The sequence below is a fragment of the Moschus berezovskii genome, chromosome 8 (genome assembly GCF_049115385.1).
Source record: "Moschus berezovskii isolate FMDL1 chromosome 8, NW_MosBer_1.0, whole genome shotgun sequence".
Taxonomy (NCBI): domain Eukaryota; kingdom Metazoa; phylum Chordata; class Mammalia; order Artiodactyla; family Moschidae; genus Moschus; species Moschus berezovskii.
This window is the reverse complement of record NC_142467.1, coordinates 45,094,502-45,114,390: the sequence shown is the minus strand read 5'-3', so window position 1 is coordinate 45,114,390 and position 19,889 is coordinate 45,094,502. Positions and strand designations below refer to the sequence as shown.

At 41.9% G+C, this 19,889-nt stretch overlaps 1 protein-coding gene across 1 annotated transcript in view; it reads left to right on the top strand.

Moving 5' to 3' along the window:
• The window catches only part of LOC148777047 (uncharacterized), a 125,612-nt gene extending 113,663 nt beyond the window's left edge, over positions 1 to 11,949 (top strand). The window contains exon 5 of the mRNA XM_088838542.1: positions 11,179 to 11,949. Within this exon, the coding sequence (XP_088694668.1) occupies positions 11,179 to 11,185 (7 nt within the window). The 3' untranslated portion in view covers positions 11,186 to 11,949. The remainder of the gene's footprint in view (positions 1 to 11,178) is intronic.
• The last annotated feature ends 7,940 nt before the right edge of the window (positions 11,950 to 19,889 follow it).

The window sequence follows — 19,889 nt, the reverse complement described above, 5'->3', positions numbered from 1 at the left end:
TTCCTTCTACTAACCCTGGGATTCTTCATTTCTTCCTTTTCTAGTTGCTTTAGTTGTAAAGTTAGGTTATTTATTTGACTTTTTTCTTGTTTCTTGAGGTAAGCATGTATTGCCATGAACCTTCCCCTTAGCACTGCTTTTACAGTGTCCCATAGGTTTTGGGTTGTTGTATTTTCATTTTCATTTGTTTCTGTGCATATTTTGATTTCTTTTTTGATTTCTTCTGTGACTTGTTGGTTATTCAGCAGCGTGTTGTTCAGCCTCCATACTTTGGCATTTTTAATAGTTTTTTTCTCCTGTAATTGAGATCTAGTCTTACTGCATTGTGGTCAGAAAAGATGCTTGGAATGATTTCAATTTTTTTTGAATTTACCAAGGCTAGATTTATGGCCCAGGATGTGATCTATCCTGGAGAAGTTTCTGTGAACGCTTTAGAAGAAGGTGAAATTCATTGTTTTGGGGTGAAATGTCCTATAGATATCTATTAGGTCTAACTGGTCTATTGTATCATTTAAAGTTTATGTTTCCTTGTTAATTTTCTGTTTAGTTGATCTATCCATAGGTGTGAGTGGGGTATTAAAGTCTCCCACTATTATTGCGTTGTTGTTCATTTCCCCTTTCATACTTGTTAGCATTTGTCTTATATATTGTGGTGCTCCTATGTTGGGTGCATATATATTTATAATTGTTATATCTTCTTCTTGGATTGACCCTTTGATCATTATGTAGTGTCCTTCTATGTCTCTTTTCACAGCCTTTGTTTTAAAGTCCATTTTATCTGATATGAGTATTGCTACTCCTGCTTTCTTTTGGTCTCTGTTTGCATAGAATATCTTTTTCTAGACCTTCACTTTCAGTTTATATGTGTCCCTCGTTTTGAGGTGGGTCTCTTGTAGACAACATATATGGGGGTCTTGTTTTTGTATCCATTCAGCCAGTCTTTGTCTTTTGGTTGGGGCATTCAACCCATTTACATTTAAGGTAATTATTGATAAGTATGATCCCATTGCCATTTACTTTATTGTTTTTGGTTCAAGTTTATACACCCTTTCTGTGTCTCCTGTCTAGAGAAGATCCTTTAGCATTTGTTGGAGAGCTGGTTTGGTGGTGCTGAATTCTCTCAGCTTTTGCTTGTCTGTGAAGCTTTTGATTTCTCCTTCATGTTTGAGTGAGATCCTTGCTGGGTACAGTGATCTGGGCTGTAGGTTATTTTCTTTCATCACTTTAAGTATGTCCTGCCATTCCCTCCTGGCCTGAAGAGTTTCTATTGAAAGATCAGCTGTTATCTTTATGGGAATCCCCTTGTGTGTTATTTGTTGTTTTTCCCTTGCTGCTTTTAATATTTGTTCTTTGTGTTTCATCTTTGTTTATTTGATTAATATGTGTCTTGGGGTGTTTCACCTTGGCTTTATCCTGTTTGGGACTCTCTGGGTTTCTTGGACTTGGGTGGCTATTTCCTTCCCCATTTTCAGGAAGTTTTCAACTATTATCTCCTCAAGTATTTCCTCATGGCCTTTCTTTTTGTCTTCTTCTTCTGAGACACCTATGATTCAAATGTTGAGACATTTGATATTGTCCTAGAGGTCTCTGAGGTTGTCCTCATTTCTTTTAATTCTTTTTTCCTCTCTGCTTCATTTATTTCCACCATTCTATCTTCCACCTCACTTATCCTATCTTCTGCCTCAGTTATTCTACTGTTGGTTCCCTCCAGAGTGCTTTGAATCTCAGTTATTGCATTATTCATTATTGATTGACTCTTCTTTATTTCTTCTAGGTCCTTGTTTAACATTTCTTACATCTTCTCAATCCTTGTCTCCAGACTATTTATCTGTAACTCTGTTTTGTTTTCAAGATTTTGGATCATATTTACTATCATTATTCTGAATTCTTTTTCTAGTAGACTCCCTATCTCCTCCTATTTTGTTTGGTTTTGTGGACATTTATCATGTTCCTTTACCTGCTGAATGTTTCTCTGCCTTTTCATCTTGTTTAGATTGCTGTGTTTGGTGTGGCCTTTCTGTATGCTGGAAGTTTGTGGTTCCTCTTTATTGTGGAGGTTCCTCCCTGTGGGTGGGGTTGGATGAGTGGCTTGTCAAGGTTTTCTGGTTAGAGATGCTTGCGTTGGTGTTCTGGTGGGTGGAGCTGGATCTCTTCTCTCTGGAGTGCAATGAAGTGTCCAGTAGTGAGTTTTGAGGTGTCTGTGGGTTTGGTGTCACTTTTGGCTGCCTGTATTTTAATGCTGAGGGTTATGTTCCTGCTTGGTATGTCTTGCTCTGGAACTTGCTGGCTCTTGGGTGGAGCTTGGTTTCAGTGTAGGTATGGAGGCTTTTGAATGAGCTCTTGTCCATTAATGTTCCCTGGCGTCAGGAGTTTTCTGGTGTTCTCATTTTGGATTTAAGCCTCCTGCCTCTGGCTTTTAGTCTTATTCTTACAGTAGCCTCAAGACTTCTCCATCCAAACAGCAATGATGATAAGACATCTCCTTTTGAAGAGAATGGGATGCCTTTCTGGGTACTTCGTGCCCTCCGCCAGCATTCAGAAGTTGTTTTGTGGAATTTGCTCATCGTTCAAATGATCTTTCATTGAATTTGTGGGGGAAAAAGTGGTTTCTCCATCCTATTCCTCTGCCATCTTAGGACTGCCCCCCATGTTTGTTTCTTCATTGCTGCCCTGTAAATAAATTCTTCAGTACCATTTTTCTAGATTCCGTATATGTACATTAGAATATGATATTTATCTTTCTCTTTCTGACTCACATCACTCTGTATAATAGGTTCTAGGCTCATCCACCTCATTAAATGTGTTCCTTTTTATGGCTGAGTAATATTCAATTGTGTATATATACCACAACTTCTTTACCCATTTTTCTGTCGATGGATATCTAGGTTGCTTCCATGTTCTAGCTATTGTAAATAGTGCTGCAGTGAACAATGGGATACATGTATCTTTTTCAATTTTGGTTTCCTCAGGGTGTAAGCCTAGAAGTGGGATTGCTGCATCATATGGTGGTTTTATTCCTGGGTTTTTAAGGAATCTCCATATTGTCTTCCATAGTGGCTGTATCAATTTACATTCCCACCAACAGTGCAAGAGTGTTCCCTTAAACAAGTGGGACCTGATTAAACTTAAAAACTTTTGCACAGCAAAATAAACTATAAGCAAGGTGAAAAGACAACCCTAAGAATGGGAGAAAATAATAGCAAATGAAACAACTGACAAAGGATTAATTTCCAAAATATACACGCAGCTCATACAAATCAATACTAGAAAAACAAACAACCCAATCAAAAAGTGGGAAAAAGACCTAAACAGACATTTCTCCAAAGAAGGCATACAGATGGCTAACAAACACATGAAAAGATGCTCAACATCACTCATTATTAGAGAAATGCAAATCAAAACCACAATGAGATATCACCTCACACCAGAGTGGCCATCTACAAACAATAAATGCTGGAAAGGGTGTAGAGAGAAGGGACCTTACCTCTTAATTGCTTAATCTCTCAGAGCCTCCAGTGCCAAGTCTTCTATAGAGAGAGAATAATACCTATGGAGTGTTGAGAGGACTAAATGACATAATGTACATAAAGTGATTAGCCCTATGCCTGATATTCATTCATTCATTCAAAGAAAACACATAGTGAGCATTTGCTCCAATGTGTTAGACTTTGAAAACTTGGCAATGAACAAAGTAGATTTGGTTCCAGCTCTCTTGGAACATTTGATGAATCATATTAGTAGCTGCTGATTATTCTCAGCAATAACTCTTCACTCTTAGTCCATTTGTTTTGTGCATGAAGATTAAACATGAAGCTCCAGTGACCACTCCATCTGGCCAGTAAGCCCACAACACCTTCCTGAACAAGTTGTAGAGTTGGACACTCTATTCTATACATTCAACTTAATTGATTCTTCAAAGCCTGATGGTGCTTTTGGCTTAATTACCCATAAAACTGAAGCAAGGATACTTGAGGTCTAACATCATTTTCCAGCTCAGTAATCTATATGTGGCCAACCCTGCAACATTATGTTTAATGGTTTTCAAAGGCTTGGGAGGCTGTCTGTGGAGCTCATCATGAATCAGCTGGGCCCAGATATGGTCCAGAATGCCCATGTGAAATAGCTGCTCAGGTTGGAAGCTGCAGATTTTCAAATAAGGAATTGAGCTACTGAATACTTGAGAGGCAAGGCAAGTGATAGGAGGAGTGTGGAGGTAGCAGTGCAAGGGGAAATGATTGGTAGTCTTTTCTAAGGAGATGTGGCTTGAACTGAGGAGAGCTGGGACCACAAGAGGTCCAGCTGCAGGGATCCTTGGTTATAAGAATCCTTCCTGGTTAAGCAAATGAGAATTTAATGGAAAGTTATGGGAGCTGGATCCCATGTAGAGAAATTCTCAGAGGTTTTCAGAGTACATGACAGACTAGTAGATCAGGTTTTCCAAACGGCAGGAACCAAACAGGCCTGGGAAAGACTGGGCAGCAAGATCCACAGGAGTGACTCTGTGACCATGGGAGGTGGGCTTGTCTGTAGGTTGTTAAACCACCAACTCTTCCTTCTTTCCCTGCAGTATCTATTTCAGACTCAGAACCTTAGAAGAAGGTCTATCTGGCTGAGCATAGGCTACAGGTCTGCTTCCTGACTTTTTTGAGAGTGAGGAGTGGAGGGTTCTGGTGACTTTAGCTTTTGTCCTGAAAGGTGGGCACTTGAAATCACCCTCTCTCCATTATGCACAATGGTGTAGCACTAAATCCCCAAGAGGAAATTGGACTGCTAGTGGGACAAAGGAAATGGATGTAGGCATGTGTACCATGTGAATTGACTAAGCCGATGACTTACTAGTTAAATCAACTTTATAATTTATTTTTCTTTGAGGTTTGTGTAAATAAATCTTGCCTTTATAGATTTCCCCCATGCAGCTCCTCCATTATCACTGTGCCTGTCGCCCCTGTATTTCTCTTTGTTAGCACTTGTCACACAGCATTGAGAGTATCTCTTGGTGAATAGGATGAGGAGTCCTATTCATCTTTGTCTTCTTAGGTCCAGCAAAGTGCTTCACACATAGAAAACACTTGATGAACTATAGTTGAATGAAACAGTATGTGGGGGCATCTTACCAGAAACACAATTTGAGCAACTGGGAATTTTAGGGAGTATGTTTTTTGGGGATAGAAAGCATTTCAACATCATTTTTAGCATGTGCATATGTAAAACCCCCTCCACAAAAGCACACGGATTTGAAAGGGCAAGAGTCGTAATGTAAAGCACAGGGACTTATGTACTACTCTGGTATTTCAGCTTTTATTGTTAAACTTACTTTATCTTATGTTTTTGATTTTTGGAGAATATTTTTTTATCCCCCACAAAAGCTTTGTACATTTAGAAAATTTCCTTGCCTTATTTAATATTACTCAGATATTTTCTCTTTAATCTGGAAACATATTATCCTGTTCCCCAGGATACTCCATGTTTCTGTTATCTCCAAGGTATTTGCTGGAATCCAGCTGCATGGTTCTAAGGAGAAACGAACTGTTTGGAGCATCCATAGACCTGGTGAATTTAGTTACTATAGTGGCCATGTACAAATGATTTCTTTCAGTCACCCTTTAGTCCTAGATAGGTAATCTTATGCATCAGTGCAGAATTCCAAAGTCTGGATTTTATCATAAAATTTGATCCTTCTGTTCCTCCCCTGCCCCCTCTAGTGAAATGATTGGCAAGGGATTGTGGAAAATGGAGACTTTTGTGATCCTAAATTTCTGCCTTCCTGGTCTACTCAGAGCAAGCAACAGAAACTGACTTAGGAGCAGAGAATAAATGTGTCAAAGGCACATGGGGCAACCCCCACCACAGCCTGAAAGTCTGGGGGCCTGGGCAGTCAGGACCAAATCTGGAGTTGAAGACAGATCGTGGCCACAGAACTGGACTGCTGAGGCCCCAGTAGCTGTTGCTTTGACTCTGGACACCACGGCTTGTGTGGTTGCTGCTAGCACACTGTACACTACTGACTCTGCTTCCCTTGGGAGTGGGGAACTTTCCTCCATCACTTATCTTCAAATAGATTCTTACGGTCGCAGCTTGTCTGCATCTCTCGCTGCTGTTTCAGAGTCCTGGATGGGACTGTCTGAGCAGATGGGCCTGGGCCATGTCCCATGCCCTCGCTTCAAGGCAGGTTGGGAAAGTAAGCATCACATTTAAGTCTCTGCTTCCTAACAAGATGCTTAAGAGAGCGAGAATTCCCCAAACCCAGAAAAAATTATCTGCTTGGTCACCGGAATGAAAATGTGCATAATATTTGATTTTAAGCCATTGTTTATAATAGTAAGAACACTATCTCCTTGATGTTTTTAGATCCTATAATAAAATGTTTTGTTTGTTTAACACAGCAGCGTGGATGGATGAAGGACCCTGACAGAATGTACTATTTTCCTGTGCATGTCTGAATGAAGTCTCATTGGCCATGAGGCAAGGTTGCATAGAACCGAGCACAAAGGCTCTGGATCCTGGTTTTTAATCTAGGCTCTCCCAAGCTGGGTGACTTGGGGGCCTTGGCTTCCTTATTTGTAAAATTGAGATGACCTTAGCACTTACTTCAGACTTAGGGTTTTTGTGAGATGACATCTATAGAGCTCTTATTATAGTACCAAGCATATTATAATGCTTCATCAATAGTAGTATTACAAACCAGTTGGAGAGACCTGAGTTATGGGATTGGCCAGATGAGTTGAAATGCAAGGCCTACCAATCCCCAGGATGTACCATACATGCACTTTCAAGAATAATCTGGGAAATAAAATATTTATGTTACATTAAACAAAAAGAATAATCTGGGGGGTGGGAAGGAGGCTAGTTAGTTCCCTGGTGACCTAGTGGTTAGGATTCCAGGCTTTCACTGCTGTGAAAGGGTTCAATCCCTGGTCAGGAACCGAGTTCTTGCAAGCTTTGTAGCACAGCTAAAAACAACATCAATATACAAAAATAATCTGGGGAAAGGAGGTCATGGGGAAAGCTGGAGTGACCTCCAAGTTGGATGACCTCCATCAAACAAGATGGGCAAATTCCCAGACACCAATTGGCCACAGGTGCCTGAGAATGTGATCTTCTTTCAAAGTACAATTAAATAGGAAAAAACTCAGTGATCTCAAGTTGTAGAGTCACCCTGATGCCTCATCTGCTTAGTTTAGGCACGGAGATTAACCAGTGCAGGGGGAAATGGCTAATTTCCAGTTTACAGAGTTTTATTTAGAGGGACATCTTTGCAGAACTCAAAAGGAGGGTGTTCTGCAATCATCTCAGCAAACTTTGTTTAGGTTAGGATTCTGGGAATGTCATCAGTCTGGTCACAGTCATATTTCTGTTTTTGTTCCAGTTATGCAGAAAATAATAATAAATAGGTTTTATTTCTGCTAAGTGCTAGGATAAGAGACATCTATTTTTAATGTTATTTACTGGGAGAAAATATAAAAGATGCCATTAGTGCGTCTAATGGAAATGATCAGTTGGTGTTGGCTGATTCACCTTTTCAGGTATGGTATCAATTTTATGATTTAGCATTTTTGCCAAATTAAAAATGAGAATGAATCACCCAAGAGAGAAAGACAGATCCTAAGAGATGCACTTATATTTGTTTTCCCAAACGGAGGATCATTTGAATTTATATAAGCTGTTATTTCAGAGTTAGCACATCACCTCTACTACTGGTGCACTTAAAGCTGGGTTGATTGTAAAAAGCACCATTTAAAAGTTTTCATGGAGGTGTTAGGGAGGGAATATGTACACACTGGTCACCCAGGGAGAGGTTGAAATCATCCTTTACCTCTTTAACTGAAGCAGGGAATGTAATAAACAACTATTTGCATGTAACAGTTGAATGTTTCGTGGTGGTGACAATGATTCATCCCTGCTTTCTATGGTAACTACAGGAAAATTAAACCCAGGTCTTAGGACTTTCAGGCAACTACAGAATGTAAAATTCAAAACCCACCTCATCTCCTATTCTCACCTTCCTTGTGTCCCTCCAACATTCTGCCTTCTTTTGCAAAAAGTAGTTTTCACTCTATTTAGCTTTTCACCAGAGGCTTCCTAATTTACACAGGGAATTTGGTTAATACAGGGAAGGCAAATACGTTTCAACTCTCAGATTTCAACTTGACATTGATTGGTTTCTAAATAAGGTTGCCTCTAGGCACAGTGGAAAGGAGGGCAGTGTGGTTGATTAGTATAGTACTTACCATGGGTCGGAAAGGAGAGAGTGTCATTCATTTTGCCATCCTTATCCAGGGCAAGATGGCAAAGTCAGGAATCAGGTCTGGCCTTGACCAGGCTGTCACATATTATGAGATTTTGGACAAGCCTTAGCATTACATCTTTCTCAAATGCCAGTTTGGGGGATGGGAGATAACCAGTCTATCATATAAGATGCACAAGTCTGTTATAGAGATCAAAAAAGATTTGAAAGTACAGGATCCGTATAGTATAATGTTATATTCTCATTTTGAAGGAAACACAGATTTATGTAAGTAAGATTCAGGACTCATTGTAAATATACGTATCTATTTTACAAGTGTGGAAGGTTTAGGGAAAGGAGAGTTGGGGAAAGTTTAGGGAAAGTCCTGAGTGGAATGGGAGAATTGTAGAGAGTTAGCAATGGAAGGAGCTTTGTTGTTATTCAGTTCAGTCTCTCAGTCATATCTGACTCTTTGCAATCCCATGGACTGTAGCACACCAGGCTTCCCTGTCATTCACACCTCCCAGAGTTTGCTCAAACTCATGTCCATTGAATCAGTGATGCCATCCAACTATCTCATCCTCTGTCGTCTCCTTCTCCTCCTGCCTTCAATCTTTCCCAGCATCAGGGTCTTTTCCTGATGACTCGGCTCTTCGCATGAGGTGGTCAAAGTACTGGAGCTTCAGTTTTTAGCATCAGTCCTTCCAATGAATATTCAGGGTTGACTCCCTAGGATTGACTGGTTTCATCTCCTTGTTGTCCAAAGGACTCTCAGGAGTCTTCTCCAGCATCACAGTTCGAAAGAACCAATTCTTTGGCATTCAGGCTTCTTTATGATCCAGCTTTCACATCTGTACATGACTACTGGAAAAACTATAGCTAAGGAGCTTAGGTATTATCTAGAAGAATGTTTTTCATTTTTTAAAAAGGTATGAAACCCCCTTTTCCCCACAGACAAAATCCTTTATGGCTCCCAATACAATAGAAGTGATGCTATTCTGTTTGAAGCTGCTTATTTCTTACTAGACTTACCAGGATTCTTGGTGTATAGTAAATGCCATTAAATATGTTTGAATTTAGTTAGGTGCCCCAGAAACCTTCAGAAAGAAGTATTTAAACTTTCCCAGTATGTTAAATTCCCCAGCTGTACTTACGATGCCTTGGATTTGGCTTCCAGTGTGTGTGACCAAATTCCCCTCATAGAGGCACAGCAGAGAGCTACTTGTGTAACTGAGATGCAAATAATAGGATGCTAGTATGGGAAAAAAAGATTTATCTGCAAGAAAGAACTACCTCATAATTGTATTATAAACATAAGGGCATAAAAATCAGCTATTCCATTTCTAAAATCCTTGAGTGGAATGAGGAGTAAGGCAAAGGTCTTGAGTAAGACCTTTGTCTTACTCTCCATCCATCCAAAAAATATTTATTAAGCACCTGCTGCTGCTAAGTCGCTTCAGTCATGTTCAACTCCTAGTGACCCCATGGACTGCAGCCCACCAGGCTCCCCTGTCCATGGGATTTGCCAGGCAAGAGTACTGGAGTGGGTTGCCATTGCCTTCTCCTATTAAGCACCTACTATCCATCAAACACTAGGGATACAATTCTAGGCAAACCCAATGAACTCCTTGATTTCCTGGAATGTATATTTTGTTGAGAGAAATAAACCAAGATAAAAATTTAATTTCAGATGATATGTGCAATGAAAATAAACAGTGTTTTTGTACAAAGGAACTGAAAGTAGAGCTTATGAACAGCAAGAACTCCGTACCTTTTCAGTGAATCAATAAAGGCTTTTTATGGGTCACCAGTGGCCACAGAGCACAGGTTGACAGTAGGTACTTTCAAGAATATCAAGAGTAAGAGCCATATCCATTGTAATCTTAGAGTTCCCTTGGGGCACAAAAGCAACTTCATTTGCCTGATGGAGTGGGAGTTTGGCTCAGAGGATTGTGACCAGAGCTTTTATGTCTTTCTGTTTCTGCGCTGCCTGGCAACGTTTCTGTTCCTACAGTGATGTTGTAAAAGCTATTCAGTCTTCACGGTGATGGAGCGCCGAGGAGTTGCGTTAGGAATTTATGGCCGCTAGAGATAGGGCGCTGGAGCAACCAACTTATAACAAGATAACTTGAATAAATCTTGTTGACTGAGGAAAAGGCAGAGCATTTTGTGGACCTAGAAAACAAATGAGAGAGAGAGAGAGTAGGGCTCAGAGCTCAGAGAAAGTGGGTGCAGAAGAGAATTCAAGGTTGATAATGGATCAGGATTGAGAAGCAATTGGACCAAATGGGAAGCTCTGGGAGCCAGAGGACAAAAGCTAGTTTCATTGGTACTGCGATTCCACCCCTCACTGTGGGAAGGAAAGTGGGAATAAAATACCCTATGGGAATTCTGTTTCAAAAACACATAATCACTAAAATGAAATAGCAATATGACCCCCCAAAAGATACGCTAAATTTAAAGTGTTTCTCTTTTGTGCTTTTTGAAGAAAACAGTAGTATCAACTGTCAACTGAAAAATATGCACAATCTAAAAAGGTGGCATAGAAATATAAGAACCTATTCTTAAATAATCTTTTAAAACTTTGAACAGAGTTACAGATTTTGCCATTTGTTATAAACTGGTATATGTAATTTAACCAGAACCATGAGAAAGTTGGTATTGTGTGAATTCTGAGGCACTTTCAACATGTTGTAGGAGTGATGTGGACTTTCTTGAGTTTTACACATTCATAAGTGAGTGGTCTGTATCTCGTGCCTTTGTTGGTTTTCTGTGAGCTGTAGTGTCTGGGAAATGAGCAGCTCTCATTCCTGTAACTCTTGTAACCCAGTCATTCGTGTGCCTCCTTCATGAGGATTCAGTGCGGCTGTGGTGCTGTTATCCCTCTGATAGGAACTCTAACTCAGTGTAAAGCCCCAAAGATCTGTTACTTATTTTTATTTTATATACTGCAGATGCTGATTGCAGCCATGAAATTAAAAGATGCTTACTCCTTGGAAGGAAAATTATGACCAACCTTGATAATATATTAAAAAGCAGAGACAATACTTTGCCAACCAAGGTCCATCTAGTCAAGGCTATGGTTTTTCCCATGGTCATGTATGGATGTGAGAGTTGGACTGTGAAGAAAACTGATCGCCGAAGAATTGATGCTTTTGAACTGTGGTGTTGGAGAAGACTCTTGAGAGTCCCTTGTACAGCAAGGAGATCCAACCAGTCCATTCTAAGGGAGATCGATCATGGGTGCTCATTGGAAGGACTGATGCTAAAGCTGAAACTGCAATACTTTGGCCACCTCATGCGACGAGTTGACTCACTGGAAAAGACTCTGATGCTGGGTGGGATTGGGGGCAGGAGGAGAAGGGGACGACGGAGAATGAGATGGCTGGATGGCATCACCGACTCTGTGGACATGAGTTTGAGTGAACTCTGGGAGTTGGTGATGGACAGGGAGGCCTGGCGTGCTGTGATTCATGGGGTCGCGGAGAGTCGGACACGACTGAGCCACTGAACTGAACTGAACTGATATTTTATTTACAGTGTTGTGTTTGTTTCAGGTGTATAGCAAAGTGATACAGTCATATATATATATATATATATATATGAATTAACAAAAGCAGTTCCCGTCTTTTGATGGGGAGCTCGTGGTTTATAATATAAATGGTATTATTTTGAGAAAGGGATAACTTAGGTATGGCATTGGGTGTTTTTTTCTTTTTGCAGCTTGAGGCAGTTGTAAAATAACTTAATGTAGCTTTTTGCAACTGTGTATTCTATAGTATTTTTTTCATTTGGTGAAATTTTAACTGTTAATGTTTTTGGCACTGTACTTTGTACCATTTATTAAATAAAAATTAAAAAAAAAAGTTGAGAATTATGTTTTATTTGGCAAACAGAACTGAGGACTTAGGCCTGGAAGGCAGCCTCTCCGATAACTCTGAGAGACTGTTCCAAAGTGGTACGGGAGGGGCCAGGTTATGTAGGAGGTTTCACAACAAAGACCAGACAATTGAAACATCAAAAGGTTACTGTTAATTAAAGAAAATCCGATATTTCAAGTTAATGAATTTAGCTTGTTGCTATATATGGGAAGATGTAAGAGTCCAGGCTCAGTGAAACCATTGCTTTGATGTGCATGTTAACCATGTAGGCCAGTGCTGGGCTTTTCTCCATCCTGAACTCCCTCAGGATTCAGAGTCAGGGTGGCTGCTGTGGTTGATGGCTTGACAGCTGCAGCATCCTTTGTTTATTGATATAGCAGGCAACATCTTTCATCCACACAACAGAAACACTGTCAGAATTGTGAAGTCCCTCTCCTTTCCCTCACCCTGCCATGTTTCCGTCCTGGCCTTGGTATATGGCTTTAGGTCCAGGGCTCAAGTTGAGAGGGAAAGACAGGTGATAAATGTCCCTTTTCTCTTTGTGTTAGTCTGGTGAGATGCAAACCCCCTTGACTCTGGCAGGTCCTGGCCATTTGTACAGACAGAGAGATGACGACGAGATATTGGGACTTGTGTGTTTAGCCTTGTTTGAGCTGCCAGATGAGGTGAAAGGAGCAGTTGTTTCAACTTCATCATTACCTTTAAAATGTCACAGTCCAGGGAATTCCCTGGTGTTCCAGTGGTCAAGACTTGGGCTGTCACTACTGTGAACTCGGGTTCAATCCCTGGTTGGGGACCTAAAGATCCCACAAGCCATGTAGCCAGAAGAAAAGGAAAACAAAACTTACCCCCAAAATCATTGTGGTCAAATCTCATTACATCTCAGTGCTAACACCATAGAACTCCAGGATATTCAGAGGCCCCCAAAGCCCATGGAATATAGCCGTGTTGGGATTTACCATTCTGTTTCCCATCTTCTTGTCTGCAGGTCTTCCTGCAGACAAGCATGCACATGCTTTACTGGTATTCCTCCTTGCATCACCTGGAGAAGCCCAGGGATGGGGGAGCCTGGTGGGCTACCGTCTATGGGGTCGCACAGAGTCGTACACCACTGAAGCGACTTAGCAGCAGCAGCAGCTCCTTGCATCACCTTCCTCCTGTTCTTGGCTCTCCCTTTTGAGCCTGCTCTCATAGGGTTAAATTCTTCTGGCTCCTTTCATCCTTCAGGACCCTCCAACAGATTTGATGCTTCTCCCACCCCGTTTCCCTGTCCTTGCGCTTATCCTACACGGTTGTCTAATCGTCCTTCTCCTCTCTAAGGCCTGTGGAAGCAGACACTCCCTTCCCTGCTGCCATCACCTCTGCAGGACCCAGTGCCATGCCTGGTATTCATTCATTTGCCAGATGAATGAGTTGATGGCCCGCCCATCTGTGCCTGGGTGCCTGGTCACTCTTCTGTTTCACTTCTTCATCTGTAAAACTAAGCCCGCCCTTTAGTTACATCACAGGATTTCCTTGAGGGTCAAGCCAAGTAATGGATTTTTTTTTTTTTGAGTACAGAGGGTTGGGTAAAGCTGTATGGTGGTGTTAAATGTGAGTGTGCTGTTGAGTGGAGAGAGAATGTTGGAGGTGTCCATTTTGCTGCTCATTCCTGTTCTTCAGATACAAAAAAGTGTCAGGTCTAATCAGTGCTACCTTTTCAGAGCGCAGAGTGACAGACATGGACAGGCTTTCCTCTCTGCTCCTGTCAGGGTAATGGGTACCTCCTGAGATGCTCATCTTCATTTATCTAATAGAGGGTGTTTGTTTTGATTTATTCAGGAGGTTTGCCATGATTAAGGTGTCCTCTTTGTCATTAAGATAAAGACTGATCTTTTCTTTCTGGAGGTGAATGACTAATGAAAGATAACTTTTTTTACCATCCAGTCAGGTTAATTGGATGTTTTCTATCCAGAGACCAATCTGTTACTGATTTAACATTGGAAGTTCTTTATGAAAAACTTAATGCATTAAGTGATATTAAACCTCAGACTAACCAATGGGCACAAGAGAAGAGGAGGTAGATTTTTAAAATGGACTCAGTGGGGAGGGATTAACTGGGAGGTTGGGACTGACATATATATCAGTTCAGTTCAGTTCAGTTCAGTCGCTCAGTCGTGTCCGACTCTCCGAGACCCCATGAATCACAGCATGCCAGGCCTCCCTGTCCATCACCAACTCCCAGAGTTCACTCAAACTCATGTCCACAGAGTCGGTGATGCCATCCAGCCTTCTCATTCTCTGTCGTCCCCTTCTCCTCCCGCCCCCAACCTTTCCCAGCATCAGAGTCTTTTCCAGTGAGTCTGAAACTGCAATACTTTGGCCATCTCATGCGACGAGTTGACATATATATATATATACTACTAAATATAAAATAGATACCTAGTGAGAACTTACCATGTAGCACAGGGAAATCTACTCAGTACTCTATAATGACCTACATGGGAACAGAATCTAAAAAAAGAGTGGATATATGTATATGTATAATTGATTCACTTTGCTGTACAGCAAAAACTAACACAACATTGTAAATGAACTATATATACTTCCATAAAAATATTTAAAAAATAAAATAAGCTCATAATTCAGTTCAGTTCAGTCGCTCAGTTGTGTCTGACTCTTTGCAACCCCATGGGCTGCAGCATGCCAGGCCTCCCTGTCCATCACCAACTCCTGGAGTTTACCCATATTAATGTCCATTGAATCAGTGATGCCATCCAACCATTTCATCCTCTGTCGTCCCCTTCTCCCGTCTTCAATCTTTCCCAGCATCACAGTCTTTTCCAATGAGTCAGTTCTTCGCATCAGGTGGCCAAAGTATTGGAGTTTCAGCTTCAACATCAGTCCTTCCAGTGAACACTCAGGACTGATCTCCTTTAGGATGAACTGGTTTGATCTCCTTGCAGTCCAGGGGACTCTCATATACACAATGGAGTATTACTCAGCCATTAAAAAGAATACATTTGAATCAGTTCTAATGAGGTGGATGAAACTGGAGCCTATATACAGAGTGAAGTAAGCCAGAAAGAAAAATACCAATACAGTATACTAACGCATATATATGGAATTTAGAAAGATGGTAATGATAACCCTGTATACGAGACAGCAAAAGAGACACAGATGTATAGAAAAGTCTTTTGGACTCTGTGGGAGAGGGTGAGGATGGGATTTGGGAGAATGACATTGAAACATGTATTGTATCATATGTGAAATGAATTGCCATTCCAGGTTTGATGCATGATACAGGATGCTCGGGGCTGGTGCACTGGGATGAACCAGAGTGATGATATGGGGAGGGAGGTTGGGGGGGGGTCAGGATGGGGAACATATGTACACCTGGGGCAGATTCATGTCAATGTATGGCAAAACCAATACAATATTGTAAAGTAATTAGCCTCCAATTAAAATAAATAAATTAAAAAAATAAAAATAAAAAATAAAATAAAAAAAAGAAGAGTCTTCTCCAACACCACAGTTCAAAAGCATCAATTCTTCAGCATTCAGCTTTCTTCATAGTCCAACTCTCACTCCATACATGACCACTGGAAAAACCATAGCCTTGACTAGATGGACCGTTGTTGGCAAAGTAATGTCTCTGCTTTTTAATATGCTGTCTAGGTGGTCATAACTTTCCTTCCAAGGAGTAAGTGTCTTTTAATTTCATGGCTGCAGTTACCATCTGCAGTGATTTTGGAGCCCCCCAAAATAAAGTCTGACACTGTTTCCACTGTTTCCCCATCTATTTGCCATGAAGTGATGGGACCGGATGCCATGATCTTAGTTTTCTGAATGTTGAGCTTTAAGCCAACCTTTTCACTCTCCTCTTTCACTTTCATCAAGAGGCTCTTTAGTTCTTCTTCGCTTTCTGCCATAATGGTGGTGTCATCTGCATATCTGAGGTTACTGATATTTCTCCCGGCAATCTTGATTCCAGCTTGTGCTTCATCCAGCCCAATGTTTCTCATGATGTACTCTGAATATAAGTTAAATAAGCAAGGTGACAATATGCAGCCTTAACGTACTCCTTTACCTATTTGGAACCAGTCTGGCTTTCAGTCTCATTCTTAGAGTAGCGTCAACACTTTTCCATCCATACAGCACAGATGATAAAACATCTACATTAATGGTAAAAAAAAATCTCAGAGTTACATAGAGAAGAGAAGAGGCAGGAGGGAGATAGAGGTGACCAGGAGGAGAAGAGGGGGAGTCAAAAGGAGAGAGACAGATCCAGCCAGTAATCAGCTCCTTAAGTGTTCTCACCAGCCTGGAACACCCAGAGAGATTCACAGAGTTAAGCAGAGAAGAGAAGGTGGAGGAAGGAGATAGAGGTGACCTGGGGGAGAAAAGGGAGAGTCACAAGGGGAGAGAGCAATCAAGCCAGTAATCACACCCATATGTGAAAAGGGATATTGAAGATGAGATTCTTAAAGGTGCAAAATTGATAACAAATACCAAAAAGCAAAGATTAAAAATCTAGAGGTTAGATTCTCAAAAATACAATATTATAAATACAAAATAAAATCAATCACAAAAATTATAAAAAATAGATATATGAAATTTGCTTTAAAAATAGGGTCTTTTTGGCAATGTAATAGTAGGTTATAAAAATGAAAATTAAAGGAGTAATAAAGAACTTTAAAAAATTTAAAAAATGGTAATAGTAAAGATATATCTAGGAATTTCTCTGGAGATGTTGAGGGCCGTGTGGGGTCAGTTCAGTTTCAGATAGCTCCTTGTTCCAGCTTGTACTTCTCAAGAATATGGGCCCCTTCCAATGCTTGCTGCTGCTGCTAAGTCACTTCAGTCGTGTCCGACTCTGTGTGACCCCATAGACGGCAGCCCATCAGGCTCCCCCGTCCCTGGGATTCTCCAGGCAAGAACACTGGAGTGGGTTGCCATTTCCTTCTCCAATGTGTGAAAGTGAAAAGGGAAAGTGAAGTCGCTCAGTCATGTCTGACTCGTAGCGACCGCATGGACTGCAGCCTACCAGGCTCCTCCGTCCATGGGATTTTCTAGGCAAGAATACTGGAGTGGCTTGCTGTTGCCTTCTCCGCCTTCCAATGCTTAGTCAATGTTAACTACAGGGTTTTAATCTGTTGCACCTGTCACTTTCAGAGTGGTTCCCTCTTCTTTATTTTGGCTTCCTGTTTGCTAGTCTCTTCAGTGTCTAGTTTCCACCCTGACACAAGGTGGTCACTTATTTAGGCTCACTTGTTCATTTGTGTTGTGGGGAGGGAAGAACACTGCAAACAAATATCACTGGTGTGTGTGGGGAGTGCTCGCAATGTACGGACCCACTGGGTTTGCCCCGGCTCACGGCACTTGTGCTTTCCCAGTCTACACTGCTCAGGCTTCATGTTGCTCTGCAGGGGAACTGTCCAAAGCGGGCTCCAAGTTTCATGCACTTCCCAGGTCTAAGCTGCTTAGGTTCAGGTTCTTGGGTATTCTACAAGGGCACAGACATGGTTGGGCATGCGTTTTGTTCCAAGAGCAGCTCAGACGACCAGATGCTTGGCAAGTGCATTGGCCCAGGTGGGCCGTGGTCTTTATCACCACCCTGGTCCTGGGCACTCAGTTTCCTGGGTGCGCTATGAGAGCACCATCTCAGGTGTGCTGTGTGTCTCTGGGGAACTCTTCTCAGGCTGTGACCCTCCTGGCAGATGTCAACCGTCCGGGATCCCAGGAAGACGTGGTTAGCAACTAGGAGCCTGCTCACAGTTTGGTGGAGGACGCTGGTCTCTGGGGCTGAGATTGCCCCTTGCCTTCTATATCTGACTGAAGCACTCCTGCCTCTCTGCCGCCGGTGGGGTGCGGGAGGGGCCTGTACACAGCAGGCTAGCTCTCCTTTGGTGTTGGCTCAATCCTTTGTTCTGTGAGTGGGCCAGTCTGCGTGTTAGGTTAAAGCCTTTCATGGGAAATTTCTCTCTCTCTCTCTTTTTTGTTCTCGCTGGCTATCCCACAGTTTGGGTTGCTATCTCACGGTAGCTCCCTCAGATTGTCCTCAGGGCATTCAGGCTGGGCCCTTACCCTAAGCATGCAGCCCGCACCTCCCTGTCTAGTCCCTGCTTGCTGGTGGCTGACACGAGCATGTGGGCTACTTCTCCACTGGGAGTTGCGGTTAGGTTAGGCATGTCTTCAGTGGGTTTTTTTTTTTTTTTTCTCCCGGTTATGTTGCTCTCTGACATTCCAAAACTCCCCACAGACTCGCTGATGAAAGAGTTTTCTGCTGTTTGGAAACTTCTCCTTCACGACTCCCTCCCCAGGGTGGGTCTCCATCCCTAATTCTTTTGTCTCTCTTTTTGTTTTTTATATTTTGTCCTACCTCCTTTCAAAGAGAATGGGCTGACTTTCTGGGTGCCTGGTGTACTCCGCCACCATTCAGAAGTTGTTTTGTGTAAGTTGCTAAGCATTCAAATGATCTTTTGATGAATTTGTGGGGGAGAAAGGGGTCTCCCTGTTCCATTCCTCCACCATCTTGGCACCACCCCATGGAAGTGCATCTTAACCCCAGGCTCAGGGCATGTAAGTAGCTATCCATGGTTAGACATACAGTCCTGTAGAATCTGAATGGTAAGGAGGCACCAGGTTTAAAAGCCCAATTTCCTGTGTGTGTTTATGAGGGTGTGTGTGTGTGTGTGTGTGTGTGTGAGACACACATGACAGGTGTTGATCTGCTCGTTTGTGTAAACTCTTCCCAAACACAGTCTAACTCTTGAGGAACTAATTGGGAAGTTCCCAGGGTAGAAGAAGATCCACCACAAACCACAGCTTTACAATAGTAGGTAGAAGGTTTGATTGTTTTCTCTTGGCAGTAATTGCTTCCTTGCCTAAAGAAAGTGTAGGGGAGATAGCAGCACTCACCAGGAGCTCTGGGCCCACAGTTTCTAAGTGGTCTCAGGCAGGGCCTGAGGCTTCCAGCCAAGTAGCTGGTTGTCACTGAAAGCCAAACATTTAGTTTTGAGTTCAGCTCCCATTTGGAATTCATTTCCCAGACCTCGAAGTATGAGACGGTGCAGTTGTTATTTATTTATTTTCCTTTATTCTTAGGCTTGTTTGCTTTCTGGCAAGGAGTCAAGGTTGTTTCTGTGAAAGCTGGAGTCCTTAGGTATTTGTAAGATGAGGAAAATGCCATGGATGGTGTGTGAAGGGGATGTACAGAAATTGGACAGGAGGGAATTGAGCCAACTCTGCCTGAATTATGTTGGTTTTCTCCTTCCTTTGAAAATCAGAAACTGCGAAGCGCTGTGGTCCATCCTTGTAACACCCACATCCCTCCCTTTCTCCCTCTTTCCTTCCCTCCCTCCTTTTCTCCTTTCCTTCCTTCCTCCCCCCTCTCTTTCTTCCTCCTTCTTTCCTTCCTTCCATATTTAAAAACTGAATTGAGCATCTATTATGAGCTAAGTAATATCATGGTAATTTAAACACAGTTCCTAGCTTCTAGAAACTCATGACTGAGTAGGCAAGACAGAAAAGAAACAGGACACTGCACTCTTGCCGAGTACTTATTACACCAGAAGTCTGTGGAGACAGTCCAGGGTTCACAGTAAAGAGGGCTGTTACCTCTGTCTGGCATGGGGGGTTAGGGGATCAGGGAAGTCTTCTTACAGCAGTGTTTTCAGCTGAATTCTGAAGAGTCAGAAGGAGGGGTAGGGTGATGAAGAACCAAGCCATGTGATGGGTCATCATTATGAAAGTGGACAGAAAGGGGTGAATTAAAGATGTACTATGGAGAAGACATTAACAGG